The sequence below is a fragment of the Trichosurus vulpecula genome, chromosome 6, assembly GCF_011100635.1.
Source record: "Trichosurus vulpecula isolate mTriVul1 chromosome 6, mTriVul1.pri, whole genome shotgun sequence".
NCBI lineage: Eukaryota > Metazoa > Chordata > Mammalia > Diprotodontia > Phalangeridae > Trichosurus > Trichosurus vulpecula.
In genome coordinates, this window is record NC_050578.1 from 183830812 (window position 1) to 183847369 (window position 16558).

The window sequence follows — 16558 nt, forward strand, 5'->3', positions numbered from 1 at the left end:
TTTAATTTCAAGTAAATTTTTAATCTATGCTTCAGAGGCTTTTGGTTGAATGTCATTTTTATTGCATTATGGTCTGAAATGGTACATTTAATATTTCTGCAATTCTGCATTAACTTGGGAGGTTTTTATGCCCTAATACATGGTCAATTTTTGTGAAAGTGCCAGGTACAACTGAGACAAAATATATTCCTTTCTATTCCCATTCAGTATTCTCCAGAAGTCTATTGTATCTCACTTTTCTAAAATTCTATTCATCTCCTTAACATCTTTCTTACATGTTTTATGATTGAATTTATCTAGAGGCTGTAAGTTGAGGTCCCCTACCAGTATAGTTTAACTGTCTAATTCCTCCTATATTTCCTTTAATTTTTCCTTCAAGAATTTGGATGCTATACCATTTAGAGCATATATGTTCAGTACTGATATATTACTTCATTGTCTATGGTACCTTTTAGCAAAATGTAGTTTCCCTGATTATCTCTTTTAATTAGGGCTGTTTTTGCTTTTGCTTTGTCTGAGATCATGAGTGCAACCCCTGCATTTTTATTTAGCTGAAGCATAATAGATTCTGCTGTACCCCTTATTTTAACTCTGCATATGTCTTTCTGTCTGAAATGTGTCTCTTGTAAACAATATATTATTGGATTCTGTCTTTTTAATTAATTTATTTAAAACTTTAATACACAATAAAAAAGGAAAAATATTATGAACTTAAATACTAAAAATTAAACACAAAATAAGAAAAGAAAAATAAGCACTGCCATGAGCACAGCAGAATGTAAGAGAGGATTCAAAATATAAAACAATAAATTTCCATTTCAAGAAAGGCTATCTAATACACTGTGCTCAAAGCTGTTCATCTTGTCTTTGCTTCCTTGTGAGTTTTCTTTTGTTCTCTGCTGTGCACTTTTTACTTTGTTCTTTTTCCCCCTTTCTTTCCCCTTCTCCCCTAAGAAGGTTACAATTAAATGTGGACACACACACACACACATACATATACACTTACATACATATACATATAATTAGATATTTATAATCATACTCATACATAATTTATATTCATATGTATCTACATAATACCATACTATACTTGTTTATCCTCTGTTTCTCTGAGGGTGGATAACATCTTACTTTATAAGTCCATGTCTTTCCATATTTTTCTAAGTCCACCAACTCATAATTTTCTACACCACAGCAATATTTCAACCCTATATGATCAGTTATTTTAAACAGTCTAAAATAATATTAATGGTTGTTGTCCTTTGTTCTTGAAGAGGACCAAAATGACATCACTATGCTAGAGTCAAGTTTCAGTATGTCTGACTATGGCTGATCAGATCAATATGACCTCTGAATGCTCTACCACAGGTCAAGCACAAATAGTCCATGTGAACATTTGAGGTGGATTCTCTAAATTTGTGCATCTTCTGTTTCTTATGAGCTATTTCAATTTTGGTTTGCTCATAGAGTAGAGCACCTTTTCAGATGTGAGCATACCATGCTGAGCAGTCCTGTGCCAGTGCCTTCCATGACACACAACCAATTCCAAAATTTTTTTTTATTTAATATTTTAGTTTTCAACATTGATTTCCTCAAGATTTTGAGTTACGGATTTTCTCCCCAATTCTACCCTCTCCCCTGTTCCAAAATGGCATATATTCTGATTGCCTCATTCCCCAGTCAGCACTCCCCTCTTTCACCCCACTTCCCCCCCATCCCCTTTCCCCTTACTTTCTTGTAGGGCAGGATAGATTTCTATGCCCCATTCCCTATATATCTTGTTTCCCAGCTGCATGCAAAAAAAAAAAAACACCAACTTTTTTTTTTATTTTTTTAAGCATCTGCCTTTAAAACTTTGAGTTCCAAATTCTCTCCCCTCTTCCCTTCCCACCCACCCTCCCTAGAAAGGCAAGCAATTCTACATAGATCACATATGTATCACTTCCACAATGCTCATGTTGTGAAAGGCTAACTATATTTCCCTCCATACTATCCTGTCCCCCTTTATTCAATTTTCTCCCTTGACCCTGTCCCTTTTCAAAGGTGTTTGCTTTTGATTACCTCCTCCCCCTATCTGCTCTCCCTTCTATCGTCCTCCCTTTTTTATCCCTTCCCCTTACTTTCTTGTGGAGTAAGATACCCAATTGAGTGTGTATGTTATTCCCTCCTCAAGTTGGATCTGATGAGAGTATGATTCACTCATTCCCCCTCACCTTTCCCCTCTTCCCTTCCAACAAAACTGCTTTTTCTTGCCACTTTTACGTGAGATAATTTACCCCATTCTATCTCTCCCTTTCTCCCTCTTTCAATCTATTCCTCTCTCACCCCTTAAATTTATTTCATTTTTTTAGCTATCATCCCTTCATATTCAACTCATCCTGTGCCCTCTGTCTATATTCCCTTCAACTCACCTAATACCGAGAAAGGTCTCATGAATTACACACATCATCTTTCCATGTAGGAATGTAAACAAAACAGTTCAACTTTAGTAAGTCCCTTATGAATTCTCTTTCTTGTTTACTTTTTCATGATTCTCTTGATTCTTGTATTTGAAAGTCAAATTTTCTATTCAGCTCTGGTCTTTTCACTGAGAAAGCTTGAAAGTCCTCTATTTTATTGAAAATCCATATTTTGCCTTGGACCATTATACTCAGTTTTTCTGGGTATGTGATTCTTGGTTTTAATCCTAGCTCCTTTGACTCCAATGGTTGCTGGGAAAGCACAAGAGCATTGTCCATTATCCAGAACCCAGGCAAAGCATGTTGTCATGAAATTGAAGTACAGTGCTGATGAACTTCTTTGGGCAACCAAATTTTGACGTAATTTTCCATAAGCCCTCACGACTGACAGTATCAAAGGCCTTGGTCAGATCTACAAAAGTTACGTACAGACTTCTGTTCTGCTCCTGGAGTTGTTGGGCAACAAACACCTTAATGACTATTCTTCAGCCCTTTCTAAAGCCACACTGGCTCTCAGGTAAATGACCATCTTCTAGGTGAAGGATCAGCCCATTAAAGAGGACTCTAGCAAGAATCTTGAGAGTAATGACTAAGAGAGAGACTTCCCGGTGATTAGCACTGGACAATCTATTTCCTTTACCTTTATAGAGATGGACAATGGGGGCTTCCTTGAACTCCCAGGGGATAATCTCCTCTTGCCATATAACCTGGAAAATTTCAGTCAGCTTTTGTATGAGCAATGGACCGCCTACCTTGTAAGTCTCTGCTGGAATAGAGTCAGCACCAGGCACTTTGCCACATGAAAGGAATATAAATGGCATTCAAAACTTTTTCTTCAGTTGGAACTTCAGCTAGGGAGGGATAGATTTGAACCTGAGGTAAACGGTCAATGGCCTCAGCTTTGATTAATGATGGTCTGTTGAGAACACTATCCTGTCACTCTAGGATTATGTCCTTATCACTAATCAATGAGGCTCCATCAGTATGGAATAGCTGAGATGCACCGTAAATCTTTGGCCCATAAATAGTCTCCAGGGCATCATAAAAGCACTTCGGATTGTTACTATCAGCATAAAACTGAATTTCATCTGCTTTCTTACTGAGCCAAGAATCCTGCATTGCTTTAAGATTTGCTTGTGAAACTTCGCTAGATTATTGACTGAATATTACTGAATTATTACTGAATTAACTAATTTATGCTAAGGTATTAATGGTTGTTAGCCATCTGATATAGTATATATTTCCAGGGCTATTTCTTCTTTAGCAGGTGACTCTTAGAGATGTAATTTCTTCACCTAAAGGAATAATGAATGAATCTCTAAGCAAGTGACATTTGTGTCAATGAGTACCTACAATGTGCAAAGCACTATTCTAGGTGCTACAGAAAATGTAAAAAAAAAAAAATTAAGATGGGATCCTTACCCTCAAAGAGTTCATTTTTAAAATGAAATTTTATTTTTTATTATAAACTTAACAGTCATCAGTAAACATAAACATTCTTATACATAAAGTACAAAAAGAGAGAATCATACATGAAACCATAATTTATGTTAGGTCTAAGAAGGTAGTAACGAAATTGCCTTGTGTTTCCTTCAGAACTTTTTTATTTTCAGTGTATTTTTTGTTTTATTCATTGTCTTTTCTTTCCATCTCTTTTATCTTTCCTTTTTTGGATCTTTATCACTTTCCATTCTTACTCCAGCTGCCACTTTCCCCTAGTAGAAGGGTTTCCAGGTCTTCATAAATTTTTTCTTTGACCTCATCAGGGTTCATCATGGTGGGAGCATAGGTACCAATGATGGTGACCTGACATTTACCCACAAGTGGCAATAGCATTGTCATGAGCCTTGTCGTTCACTCCTTTTGATAGGCTGCATTCAGGGAAGACTAGTACCTGTGGTGTGAATCTGCCGAGCCATTTTCTGGGCTGTTTTCCACTTTTGTTGTCCACCTGTTTCATCCAACTCTCCCTTATTGCTCCAAGAAACCGTAGCATGTGCAGTGGCCACACCCTGGTAAGCCATTTTGGCAGACAGGCAAAACCAGGTTGAGGGTAACTGAGGGGTCTCAAACCCATTGGTAAGTTAGACAGTTGTCTACTCTAAGCATGTGAAGACTTCCCCTGGTGGACTGGGCAGATGAGAACAATTTGTTCCAATGGCCACGAAGGCAGCTGAAGCAGATGCTCTGGGCCACTTAGAGCTTGGTTAGACATCGAAGACACCAAGATCATCCACTGCATATTAAGCTATCACTAGTCATCTTGATTCTGTTCTGCCACTGGACTGTCATGACTCTAGAGAGTGAAACCGACAACCTCTTGCAAAATAATATTAATATGGCTGACGTATAGTGTACTTTTCTCTTTTGATTAAATCTATTTTAGCTTTAACTTTGTCTGAGATCATGATTACTACCCCTGCTTTTCTTCCTAATAAATTCTAATCTTGATCTTTATTTTATGTTTCTGTGTATCTATTTCTTATCCTTCCTGAGTCCTCTACTTTACTTCTACCTAATACTTTGCCCTCCTATTACTTAACCTAGCCTCCACGCCCCAACTCCCTGCCAAGATCCCTTATCCTCTCGGCTCCACCCTTTCCCTTTATCCTCTTGTTTCTATCTGAATTTAGAAGACTTTTATGGCCTTCCAAATATATACATCATTCCTCTTTTATCCCATTCCTGTTAATCAAGACCTCCTTCTAATCCCTCCCATTCTGTTTCCTCACCCTCTTATTTCTTTATAAATTTTGACGACTTTTATTCCCTTCTAAATGTATATATTATTCTCTCTTTAACCCAGATCTGATGTGAGTAGGATTCCCTCTAAAAATCCCTCCCTTATCTTCTCCCTGCTCTCTACCCTTTTCACCTTTTATTTCTTTCTGAATTTAGAAGACTTTTATACTCTTCTAAACTTATATGTATTGTTTCCTCTTTAACCCATTCCCAATGAGAGTGGGTTTCCAGGAATACCAGCTGTCCTCCCCCATCTAATTCGTCTGTGTCAGTTCTTCCTTTTGTACCTCATTTGTATAAGATAATTACTCTTTTCCCCTTTTCCTAAATGGTTTTACTTTTTAGAATCACATCATACTCAGGTCTATCCCAATCTTTCTTTTGAACTATTCAATTACTAATAACAATCTTAGACATACATTTTACATTTCTTCACATAAAAAGTAAACAGTCTATCCCTATGGAGTCCATTGTAATTAGTCTTTGATGTGTACCTTATATTTCTCTTGGATTTTTTATGTCAAATTTTCTATTTGAGTTCAGGGTTTTTTTGCAACAAAATTCTGAAAGTCTGGCAACTTATTGAATTTTCATTTTTTTTTTGTTTTCATTCAGGATTATGCTCAGCTCTGTTGGATATTATCTTTTCAGCTGCAACTCAAGTTCTTTTGCTCTTTGACATATAGCGTTCCAACACCAAGAACTCTGCCCTCCTGTAAGTGCCAGTGGCATCACTGCCCCACTGCTTCTGCACTCACTGGCTGTCTGCTGGCTGCATCTGGCATCCCTTATCAGCAGAATTTCTCTCAATCTTCCCCCACTCAGACAGCCAACTCTCCACACTGTCCAGGAAATGAAAATTGTTGTGGCTGGGGCCAAGGTTATCTCCCAACACAGCTAGCCCTAGGGCTCTGCTGGTTCAGCATAACTAGCCTGGAGGTATTTACTCTTCACTGGGAAAAAAACCTCAGTCCTAAGATTTTTCTTCACATCTTTTCTGGTTGTCTCAGAAGGACCACTATTCTGCCTTAACTTATTTTTTTTTTTATTTTTGCTGCTCTGCATTTGCCCTGAGGTGCTGTTTTTGTCTTGTTTGTGGGGAAATCTTGAAAGTTTGGAATTTCCTGACCTACTCTGCCATCTTCTCAGAATCTTCTCCTGGACTCTGGTGTCTAATCCATTCTGTTATCCTCTTCTGTTTTATGGGTGAATTCATCCCATTCATAGTCCTAGTTATGATTTCTACCTCTGTATTTCCCTCCATTCCATCTTTCAATTTATTCTTTTCCTTTTTTTTTACTGTCCAGTCAAGAGTTATTTTTACTTCTGATCACTGCCTCCCCCCTTATTACCACTCCCCTTTTCTCTTAGCCCCTTTGCCTAATTTTCTATTGGGTGAGATGAATTTCTATACCCAACTGCATAGGTATGAATGTATATCAAAGAGAAAGTAGGTATATATATGAAAAGTACATATATATAAAAAGAGAAGAATGCACACACATACACACTTCTATCTTTTAACCAGTTCAGAGAAGAGTGAGGTTCAATTCTTGTCCATTTCTCCCACTCATTTTCCCCTACACTGTAAAAACTCTTCCTTGTGTCTGTTATGTGAGATAATTTTCCCCATTCTTCCTCTCTCTTCCCCCTTCTTCATGCATCCTTCATTCTCACCTTTCCATTTTTCTTTTGAGATCATGTCAATATAATAAACTCATATACATGCCCTCTGTCTAAATAGATGCCTTCTAACTGCCTTAATGATGATGAAGTTCTTAGGTGTCCCATGTATCATCTTCCCTTTTGTGAATATAAACAGTGTAATCTTATTGAGTTCCTCATGATTTCTCACAGATGGTTACCTTTTTATGCTTCTCTTATGTCTTATGTTTGAATGTCAGACTTTCTCTCCAGCTCTAGTCTTTTCATAAGCGTACTAGGAAGTTTTCTATTTCATTAAATCATCCCTTTTTTCACTAATAGAAGTGATGGGGTTTAGACTGTGGGAACCCCCTTGCACCCCAAAATAATTTGGGTCCTATTTGTTTGAGGGGGCAATGATGAGGATACAGTCTCTGGGAACCCCCTTGAATCTGGAGTATAGTCTTTGGGAGCCCCCTAGAACCCTTCTTGAATCTTCCCACTAGATCTGGCCTTTCCCTAAGGCTATAAACTTACATTACCATTAGGCCCAAATCTCTACCTAGCCTTGTCCTTTATGGTCCAGCTGTTCCCCACCCTAGATACTATCAATATCCATGCCTTCAGCTACTTCCCACCCTTAATCCCATTCTCTTGGTTCCTGGAGTCTGACCTCATCCCAGTCCCATCAGGCTCCTCCTCAGATTCCTCCACAATCCCTCCCTAAACCCCTCCTCTAGTCACCCCAGACCACCCCTCAATCACTCCCACAATCTTTCTGTATATAATCTCCATCTTGCCTCCATGAAGGTGCTCAGATTCAGTCTGGCCAGCTTGTGAAAACAGGTGTCACAAAGGGTGGGATTTCTTAAGACAACCCGTTATGGTGAATCCCTAACATACTTTGTCTTTTTCCTTGGTTGAGAAGGCTTGAGTCGAATTCTTTCGGCAGGACCCGGCGTGTAGGTATTTTGGGGTCTCAAGCACCCCTAAAGACCTATGGTTCCCCTACCATCATCATTTTTCTTTAATCTCTTCAGGAGTATACTCAGTTTTGATGAATAGGATATTCTTGATTGTAATTCTAGTTGCTTTGCCTTCTGGAATATCATATTCCCAGGCTTCCACCCCTTTTGTATGGAAGCTGCTAAATCTTGTGTGATCCTGACTGTGGCTCCATGGTATTTGAATTCTTTCTTTTTGGTTACTTGTAGATTTCACCAATCTGAGAGCTCTGGAATTTGGCTACAATATTTCTGGGAGTTTGGGGGAATCTCTTTCAGGAGGTGATTGATGGATTCTGTTGATTTCAATTGTATCCCCTGATTTCTATCTAGGCAGTTTTCCTTTATAATTTCTTGAAATATGGTGTCCAGGCACTTTTTTTTTTTAACCATGGCTTTCAGGTAGTTCAATAATGTTTAAATTATCTTTCCTCAACCTATTTTGTAAGACAAGTGTTTTTCCTATGAGATATTTCACATTTCCTTCTATTTGTTCACTCTTTTGACCTTGTTTTATTGTTTCTTGATGTCTGATAGTCATTAGCTTCCATTTCACCAACTCTAGTTTTCAAGAAGTTATTTTCTTCAGTGAGGTTTTGCACCTCTTTTACCAAACTGTTAATTCTCTTTTGATAATTTTCTTGCATTGTCCTTCATTTCATTTACTCTGCCACTCGTTTCATTTTTGAAATAATTTTTTGCTCTTTTAAAAATTGCTTAATGCTTCTAGAAATTCTTGTTGGGCTTGTGTTTAATGTGCTATGCTTATAGATGTTTTCAAGTCAGTGTCTTCTTTTGAGTTGTTATCTTGAACTACCCTGCCATGATAGAAGCTTTTCATGGTAATGTTCTTTTTGTTGTGATTTGCTTATTTTTCCTGCCTATTTCTTCATCTCAGACCTTATATTAGAGTCAGCATGACCTCCGTGGGGGGAGGGATGCCATGAGCCTCTGAAGCTCTGTCTGGGGTTTGTAGGTTTTTCAGCACTTTCAAGGTGGTGTGATGGGGGAAAGATCTGGTTGCTTCTCTCCTGGTCTGCATTCTGATGGTTACCCAGGTATGGTGACTGTGACCATCTCTCTCTGTCCTTGAATTGCAACCTGCAACTGGGTAATGGGAGACAAAACTGCCAGATGGAGCTGAATCCTGTGCCTAGTGCTAGCAAAGCAGGACCCTGGATCCTTTTTCTGGTCAGGTGCTCATTTCCTTTACCATGGCTGGGTTATGATAGCTCCTAGCATTGCTACCACCTCTAAGGCCTACAGTCAGTGCTGTTTCATTCTCCCAATCAGTTCCCACCTCTGTACATAGACCTCTGATTCCCCCCCCCCCCCTTTTTTTAAGCTTTCCTAGGCTGGAACAATGATTCACTATGATTTTGTTGGCTTTTCCATTCAGAATTTGACTTGGTATTTTCTAAGGTTGTTTTGTAGAAAAAGGTTTGAGGGGAAATTTGACAGTTGTGACCCTTCATTCCATCATCTGGAGTCTCCCCTTCACTCGATTATTATCATGTGAAATGTGAGAGCTGTATGGAGGTGACCTACTAAAAAGTGGCATGTTATGGAAATGCTTTTGATTCCAATTAAAAATCTCTCCCCTGTGCCCAATATAGATCTATTGGGATAGAGAGAGCTGCAATTATTATGTTCAAATACCAAATATTTGCTGGACATTTACCCCACAGGAACACCACTAGGTCTTGTAGTATTTGTGATTCAAAGGCAGAAGTAGAACTAGATTGACAAGAGACAGTGGATGTTAAATATAATGGAGAGGTGGCCCAATGGCATAGATTGGCCCATGGGCATGTATATACCCAGTCAGGCTCTTCTACTAACATGCTTCTATTGACTAAGAGACAAGGTATGACATTTACTCAAGGAACTGTGCCATTTCTCAACACGAAGTCCTATCTGAGTTTCCCTATCTGGCTCTGGCTGTGATTACAGTACCCTGATTATACTCAATGAGAAAGGCAAAAATGATGTGTGTGATCCTCACTTCTTACAAGTTTTCATAGTCTAACTTGCTCTGAGCCCCTTATAGGAGTCAGTAAAACCAACCTGAAAACCAGTTCAGAAAATAAAACGCTGGTGATATTCCCTTCACTAGGGAGACAAAGATTCCCTTTGTCTGTTATTCAGCAGCAGCACACACACACACTCTCATGACCTGTTAACTATTCCCAAATCATATTCCTAGAATATGTTTTGCTTTTTATGAATCTAGAAGAACAAAATGTGAAAGAGAATGCATTATACCAAAAATGATGTAATTGTCAACCTATAATTATTTGTCATTAAGCTGAGTTATTTAAACTGCTCGGTGTATATGCTTATCCCACAATCTGTAGTGTAACTAGGTTCACTGAAAGAGCCAGGGAGGTATCTGTGGAGGTAAATACAGATTCTCTATTCTGTTTATCAAACACAGTTACTGCAGTGATGGAGAGAACATGACTAGCAAACAAGTGAGACAAAACTTCCTACCTTCGAAATTCATCCCTGTCTCCAGCCTGCATGAGGGCCACGATAGTATTGGTGACTGAGGTCCCAATGTTGGCTCCCATGATAATGGGAATTGCTGCCTTTACTGTCAACACTGTCAAAGGAAAAAGGTAAATGAGGAAGAAAAATGTAGAAATCCACAGGAAAAAAAGGTCAAACAAGTTAAGGGATCAGTTTTAAAAAAAAGTGGGGAAAACTATCTAGTCTAACCATGACCAAGAATAGGAATTTTTTTCTACAGGGACCCAACCAGTCACTCATCCAGCCTTTGCCTGAAGATCTCCCATGTAGTGAAGAACAACTCAGCACAGCTAAGACCAAGTGCCCAGAACTGTAACTAGGGCAAGGCAACTGGGGCTTTTCCATAGCAAGAAAACTAGACCAAGGGCAGTAATATTGTAGTCACTGTTCCAATGGTGGCTGGAGCTCTGTCCCAAGATTCCCTCTTCCCACTTCAGCAACTTAAAATCCTCTGTCTTCCAGGGGAGTTTTCCATCCTCTTCTCTCCTGGGAAGCTTACCTCCCGACCCCACAACTGTCCCTTGCACTAGAGGGATAATTGACATGTCTCTATCCTATAAGGGTGATGGCGGGAGGACCCAGTCCTGGGATCTAGAGAGATCTGATCTAATTCAAGCCCATTCTGAAAAACAAATTAGTGACTCAAAAGGATCTGGTCTCAATTATCTCTGACAGAAAAAGAAATCCACTCAAACTGTAACTACGTCCAAAACACTGACTCAGACTCAGCTGGGTTAAATATCAGACAGGAAAAAACAGAGCAAGGAGTTCTCCACACTGAGCAACCTTCTCCCAAAGCAGATCTATTCTATGATTAGCGCTCTTCATTTCCAGCAATGTGCATTTAAGATTTCATCCGAGAATATGCGACCCAATTCTCCCAGCTAGAGCCTAATTTTCTAACTCTACCACAAGAAGAGGTACAGAACACAGGACACGCAGATGCACATCAGAGACAGACTTAGCCTGATGGAAGGGTGGAAAAGCAGGAAGATAAAGATGAAAGGCCAGGGAGCATTATGAATAATTACATGATTCTATAATTTGAAATGAAATTCTTTGAATGGATCCAGGGTGCCTAACCAACAAGGTTTGGGGAGGGGAGTGGGGCTGACTCACGTGAAGAGGATACCATGCTGACAACGATGGATGTAGATGTGCTAGAACTCTGCACCATGACAGTCACCAGCACACCAATCACCAAGCCGGCCACGGGATTGTAAATTACTGAACCATCATAGAAAAGCATACTAGCCGCTTTCCCTACAAAGGTAATAAAATTAAAAAATAATAACATTTATCATGTACGGTAGCTGGTTGGGACTGCTGGGCCACTGTGAGGGAGGGACGAGGGAAGAAGGAGGAGGAGTCACTGACTGCCAAGGCCAGCAATGTGGCAGAGGGCAGTGAGGGCTGAATTTGGTTTTAGGAAGCCATGAGACAGATCCTGCATCTGTCTCACTGTGTGAGCATAGGCAGGGCACTTCACTTTTCTGCACAAATTTTAAAGGGCCACAGAAATGCCAGTTATTATCATCTTTTGCCCTGAACCACACCCACCTTCTCTCACTCCAGTTTAGCATCTCTGCTGTGTCAGAACAAATCCACTTCCTGTGCCTTGGAAGAATTCCTCTGACCTAGAAGGGTGCCTCTCTTTTACTCCACTTCCTCCCTAAGTATTCTTTCTACTGGAGGAGAGGCACACTCTCTTCCTTCAAAACTTCTCCACCCAGCTCTGTCCCTTACCAAGCATCTCTATTGCACTTGGGGGTTCTGAGGCAGCTGGCTGATGCAGTGTACAGAGCACTGGACCTTGAATCAAGAAGACATGAGTTCAAATCTAGCCTCAGACACTTACTAGCTGTGTGACCCTGGACAAGTCACTTTAACCATTCTCAGATTCAGTTTCCTGCCTCACAAGGCTGTTGTGAAGATATGTGATGGCAATGGTTGTTGAGTGCTGAGCACAATACCTGATATGATAAATGACATACAAATGCTTACTACCTTTCCCTAGTTGGGTTGAGATTGCTTGTTGATTGACTATAGGCTGAACCAAAATCCATTAGAAAGTAAAAAAAAAAAAAAAGCCACCCACAAATCTTCAACCCTTTCTGATGTTGCTTTTCATACCTCCAACCAGCTGGAAAGCACTGCTGAGAATGTCCAAGGAGCAGACAAAGAAGTAGAGAAATCCCAGGAGAAGAGAAATTGTTATAAACACTTTAAAGACAGTATTTATTATCGCTACGATATTTATCTCTGTAAAAAAAAAAAGGAGGAAAGCATTTATTAAAACTTCTACTATGTGTCAAAGCCTATGCTAAATGCTATGCAAATATTACTTTATTTGTTGTATGCACGTGTGTATAGCATGCCTATGTGCATGTGTACACACACAGAGGAGCTAGCATTTTATGCAAGAATCTCCCATCTCTTTCTTGCCAGGAGAAGGCAAGCTGGACTTGTTAGCTTTGGTGATATAGTAGAAAGTGCATTTTATGCTCTAAATCATTATTGATTAGAGAAATGCAAATTAAAGCAACTCTGAGGTACCACATCACACCTATCAGATTGGCTAACATGACAAAACAGGAAAATGATAAATGTTGGGGAAGATGTGGGAAAATTGGAACACTAATGCATTGTTGGTGGAGTTGTGAACTGATCCAACCTTTCTGGAGAGCAATTTGGAACTATCCACAAAGGGCTATAAAACTGTGTATATCCTTCAATCCAGCAATATCACTTCCAGGTCTGCATCCCAAAGAGATCAAAAAAATGGGAAAAGGACTCATACATACAAAAATATTTACAGCAGCTCTTTTTGTGGTAGTGAAGAATTGGCAATTGAGGGGATACTCATCAATTGGGGAATGGCCCAATAAGTTATAGTATATGGATGTAATGGAATGCTGTTGCTCCATAAGATCTCAGATCTCAGAAAAACCTGGAAAGATTTGTATGAACTGATGTTAAGTGAAGTGAGCAGAACTAGGAGAACATTGTACACAGTAACAGGAACATTGTGCCATGACCAACTTTGATAGACTCAGCTCCTCTCAGCAATGCAACGATCTAAGACAATTCCAAAAGACTAAAAGATGGAAAATGCTATCCACATCCAGAGAAATAACTAAGGAGTCTGAATGCAGATCGAGGCATACTATTTTCTCTCTCTTTTTTCTTTCTCATAGTTTTTCCCTTAGGTTCTGATTCTTCTTTAAAACATGACTAATGTGGAAATACGTTTAATATGATCATACATATATAGTCTATATCAGATTGCATGCTTTCTTGGGGAGAAGGGAAGGGGAAAATTTAGAACTCCAAATCTTTTCAAAGTAAATGTTGAACCTAAAAATGAATAAATTAAAAATATTTCAAAAGAAAGTGCATTTTAAGAAGCATGTCATTTACTTGAAATGGTCTCCAAATTTGCGGAGCTTTTTGGCACCAAAGACATTGTGGTCTGGAGGGGAGGCAGGGGGAGCCATAAGCAAATCAAGGCTGCATTCTTAGCTGAACCATTGGCTTGCTAAGAGGTGCAGATGATAGTAGCAGCCAGGTCCATGCAGAGGGGTCCTGAGATAATGACCAGACAAAGCACTTAGTGCTCTTCAGAAGGATATTAGGGATTACTCTTAAGTACTGGGCTTCACAACAAAAATGACAGGTTTGCTTTTGTAAAGAATCTTTTGGCCCCCAAATATTACTAATGATGTTGGCCAACCCTAGGCGGTAGTCCTCAGGTGCTGTTAGTCCTGCCCCGCCCCATCCCCTCCCCAGAGCCCAGCAATGGTTCCCATCTCAGAGCACCTGCCCCTTCTCACTGGCCCCGAGGCTCTATGCTGGATTGCCCATTTCACCCAGTTTTCACTTTTATGCCTTCCTTCATTGTCTGTAAGCAACGCTTGTCTTCTAAAGGCCCAGCTAGTCCCCCTCAGCAGCCAAGTGAGATAATCATTCATTCATTTATTCAATAACCATTTTTTTAATGAGCCAGCTATGTGGAAAGCACTGTTCCATGAGCCAGGGGTATATAAAGATAATTGAGATATGATCCTATCTAACAGGAATGCAAAATATGCCCAAATATGAAATACTATGCAAGACCACGAGAAGTAGAAAATGCTATGGGTGGAAAGAAGGAAGGAGTAATGGTAACAGCTAACATGTACAGGGTGCTTTAATCCTCATTTATCCTCCCATTAACCTTACAAAGTAAGTACTATTATCGATTTTATAGCTACAAAACTGAGGCTCAGAGCTAAGGTGGCCTGCCTAGGGTAACAGAGCTAGGGAGTGTCTGAGGGCTATTTAGACTCAAGTGTTTAAGACTGCAGGTCCAGCATTCTATTCACTGCGCCACCTAGAGTACACCTTGTGGTATACATAGAAGGGAGAAAGAGTAAAGGTATTTATGCACCTCCCTCCCAACTTCAGAAATTATGGTGGCCAGAACTTTCATGAGCCCATCCTGGAATGCAGGAAGGAGATCTTTGGCTTTACACAATTTGCCAGAGGGCTGTCTCGTCTGATATTTCCATGTTTATGCATTTGCCCATTGTCTTGCTTCTTCCTACTGACCCTGTGGAGCTGCCACCCTACCCCAGGACAAGAGTCATATCAGTCTCACTTGCTTTGTAGCATCCTGAGCACACAAACATAAGCTTAGATACGTTTAATCAGTTGTATTTGATGTTGATAATGGTGATGATGAAATTCATCTTTAAGCTACCAACAGTGCCCAGCCATGTAGCTGGCAGAGAGCAAATGACAAAATATGACCCAGCATTGGCTCAGGCCCACTTCTGCCTCCCAAAGCTAAGCCAAGAAGGCATGGATGATCAGAACCAGAAACACTGATGACCAGTGGATGACAGATAACTGTATCTTATGCAGGGCCCAGGTTATTAACCATTTTTGTATAGCACAAAGCCCATTCCTGTGTCTTGCACGTCGTAGGCTTCTAAAAATATTTGTTGAATAAATCACAATATAATAATTGTTGAAAGGAACCTCATATCATCTACGCTTCCCTTCTGGTTCTTTCCAAGACTCCCTTGCCCCACATCTCCAGTCATTCAGGGTCTGATTATTCACTTTTACTAATGGGAGCTCATTCCACTTATGGACAATTCTTGGATTTAATTTGATGCTTCCTCCTTATTCTGGAGCCAATATCTACCTCCATGTAATTTCTATCAACGAGACCAATTAACCCCTCTTCCACATGAAGGCCTTTCATATATTTGAAGATGTCTTTTTGTTTCTATCTAAGCATTCCTAGCTCCTTCACTACAATTCAACCAGCCTGCTTGCCCTTTCCTAGAAGTACTCTTATCTAATTCTGTCCAATCCAAAGCCATTTCCTTAACTGCAGCACCCAAGACTGAACACACTACTTCGGATATGCTCTGACTAATAAAGAATATAATGGAATGATCACTTAAGGTGATCCAGACACTATTTCTATTAAGGAAGCCTAACATTAGGAAGCACAAAAATTCACTGAAGAAAAGAATTCCTCAAAAGCAAAACAAGCCAAATGGGAAAAGAGATGCAACATCTCACTGAAAAAAATAATTCTGTCAAAATTAAAATTGGGCAAGTGGAAGTTAATGATTCCAAGAAGGATCAAGAAACAATAAAACAAAGTCAAAAGAATGAAAAAGTGGAAGAAAATGTGAAATGTCTTCTTGGAAAAACAATTGACCTGGAAAATAGATCAAGGAAAAATAATTTAAGAATTGTTTGATTACCTGAAAGCCACAGTCAAAAAAAGAATTGGACATCATACTTCAAGAAATTACCAAGGAAAACTTCCCTGATATCCTAGAACCAGAATATAAAATAGACATTGAAAGAATCCACTGATCACCTCCTCAAAGAGATCCCAAAATAGAGACTCCTAGGAACAATATAGCCAAATTTCAGAACTCCTAGGTCAAGGACAAAGTACTGCAAGCAGCCAGAAAGAAACAATTCAGATAGTGTAGAGCCATAGTCAAGATTACATAGGGTTTAGCACTTTCTACATTAAAGGATTGAAAAGCTTGGAAAATGATATTCTAGAAGGCCATGGAGCTAGGATTACAACCAAGAATCACCCACCCAGCAAAACTGAGCATAATCCTTCAGGGGGAAAAAATAGACACTCAATGAAATACAGAA

General features: G+C 39.5%; 1 protein-coding gene across 1 annotated transcript in view; it reads right to left on the reverse strand.

The window, feature by feature from the left end:
• Positions 1-16558, reverse strand: part of LOC118854862 (sodium-dependent phosphate transport protein 2B-like) — a 62199-nt gene that overhangs the window by 25000 nt on the left and 20641 nt on the right. Inside the window, exons 2-5 of the mRNA XM_036765062.1 lie at positions 14258-14282; positions 12515-12613; positions 11501-11644; positions 10343-10454 (exon numbers count right to left, since the gene is read on the reverse strand). Coding sequence (XP_036620957.1) covers positions 10343-10454; positions 11501-11644; positions 12515-12613; positions 14258-14282 — 380 coding nt within the window. The remainder of the gene's footprint in view (positions 1-10342; positions 10455-11500; positions 11645-12514; positions 12614-14257; positions 14283-16558) is intronic.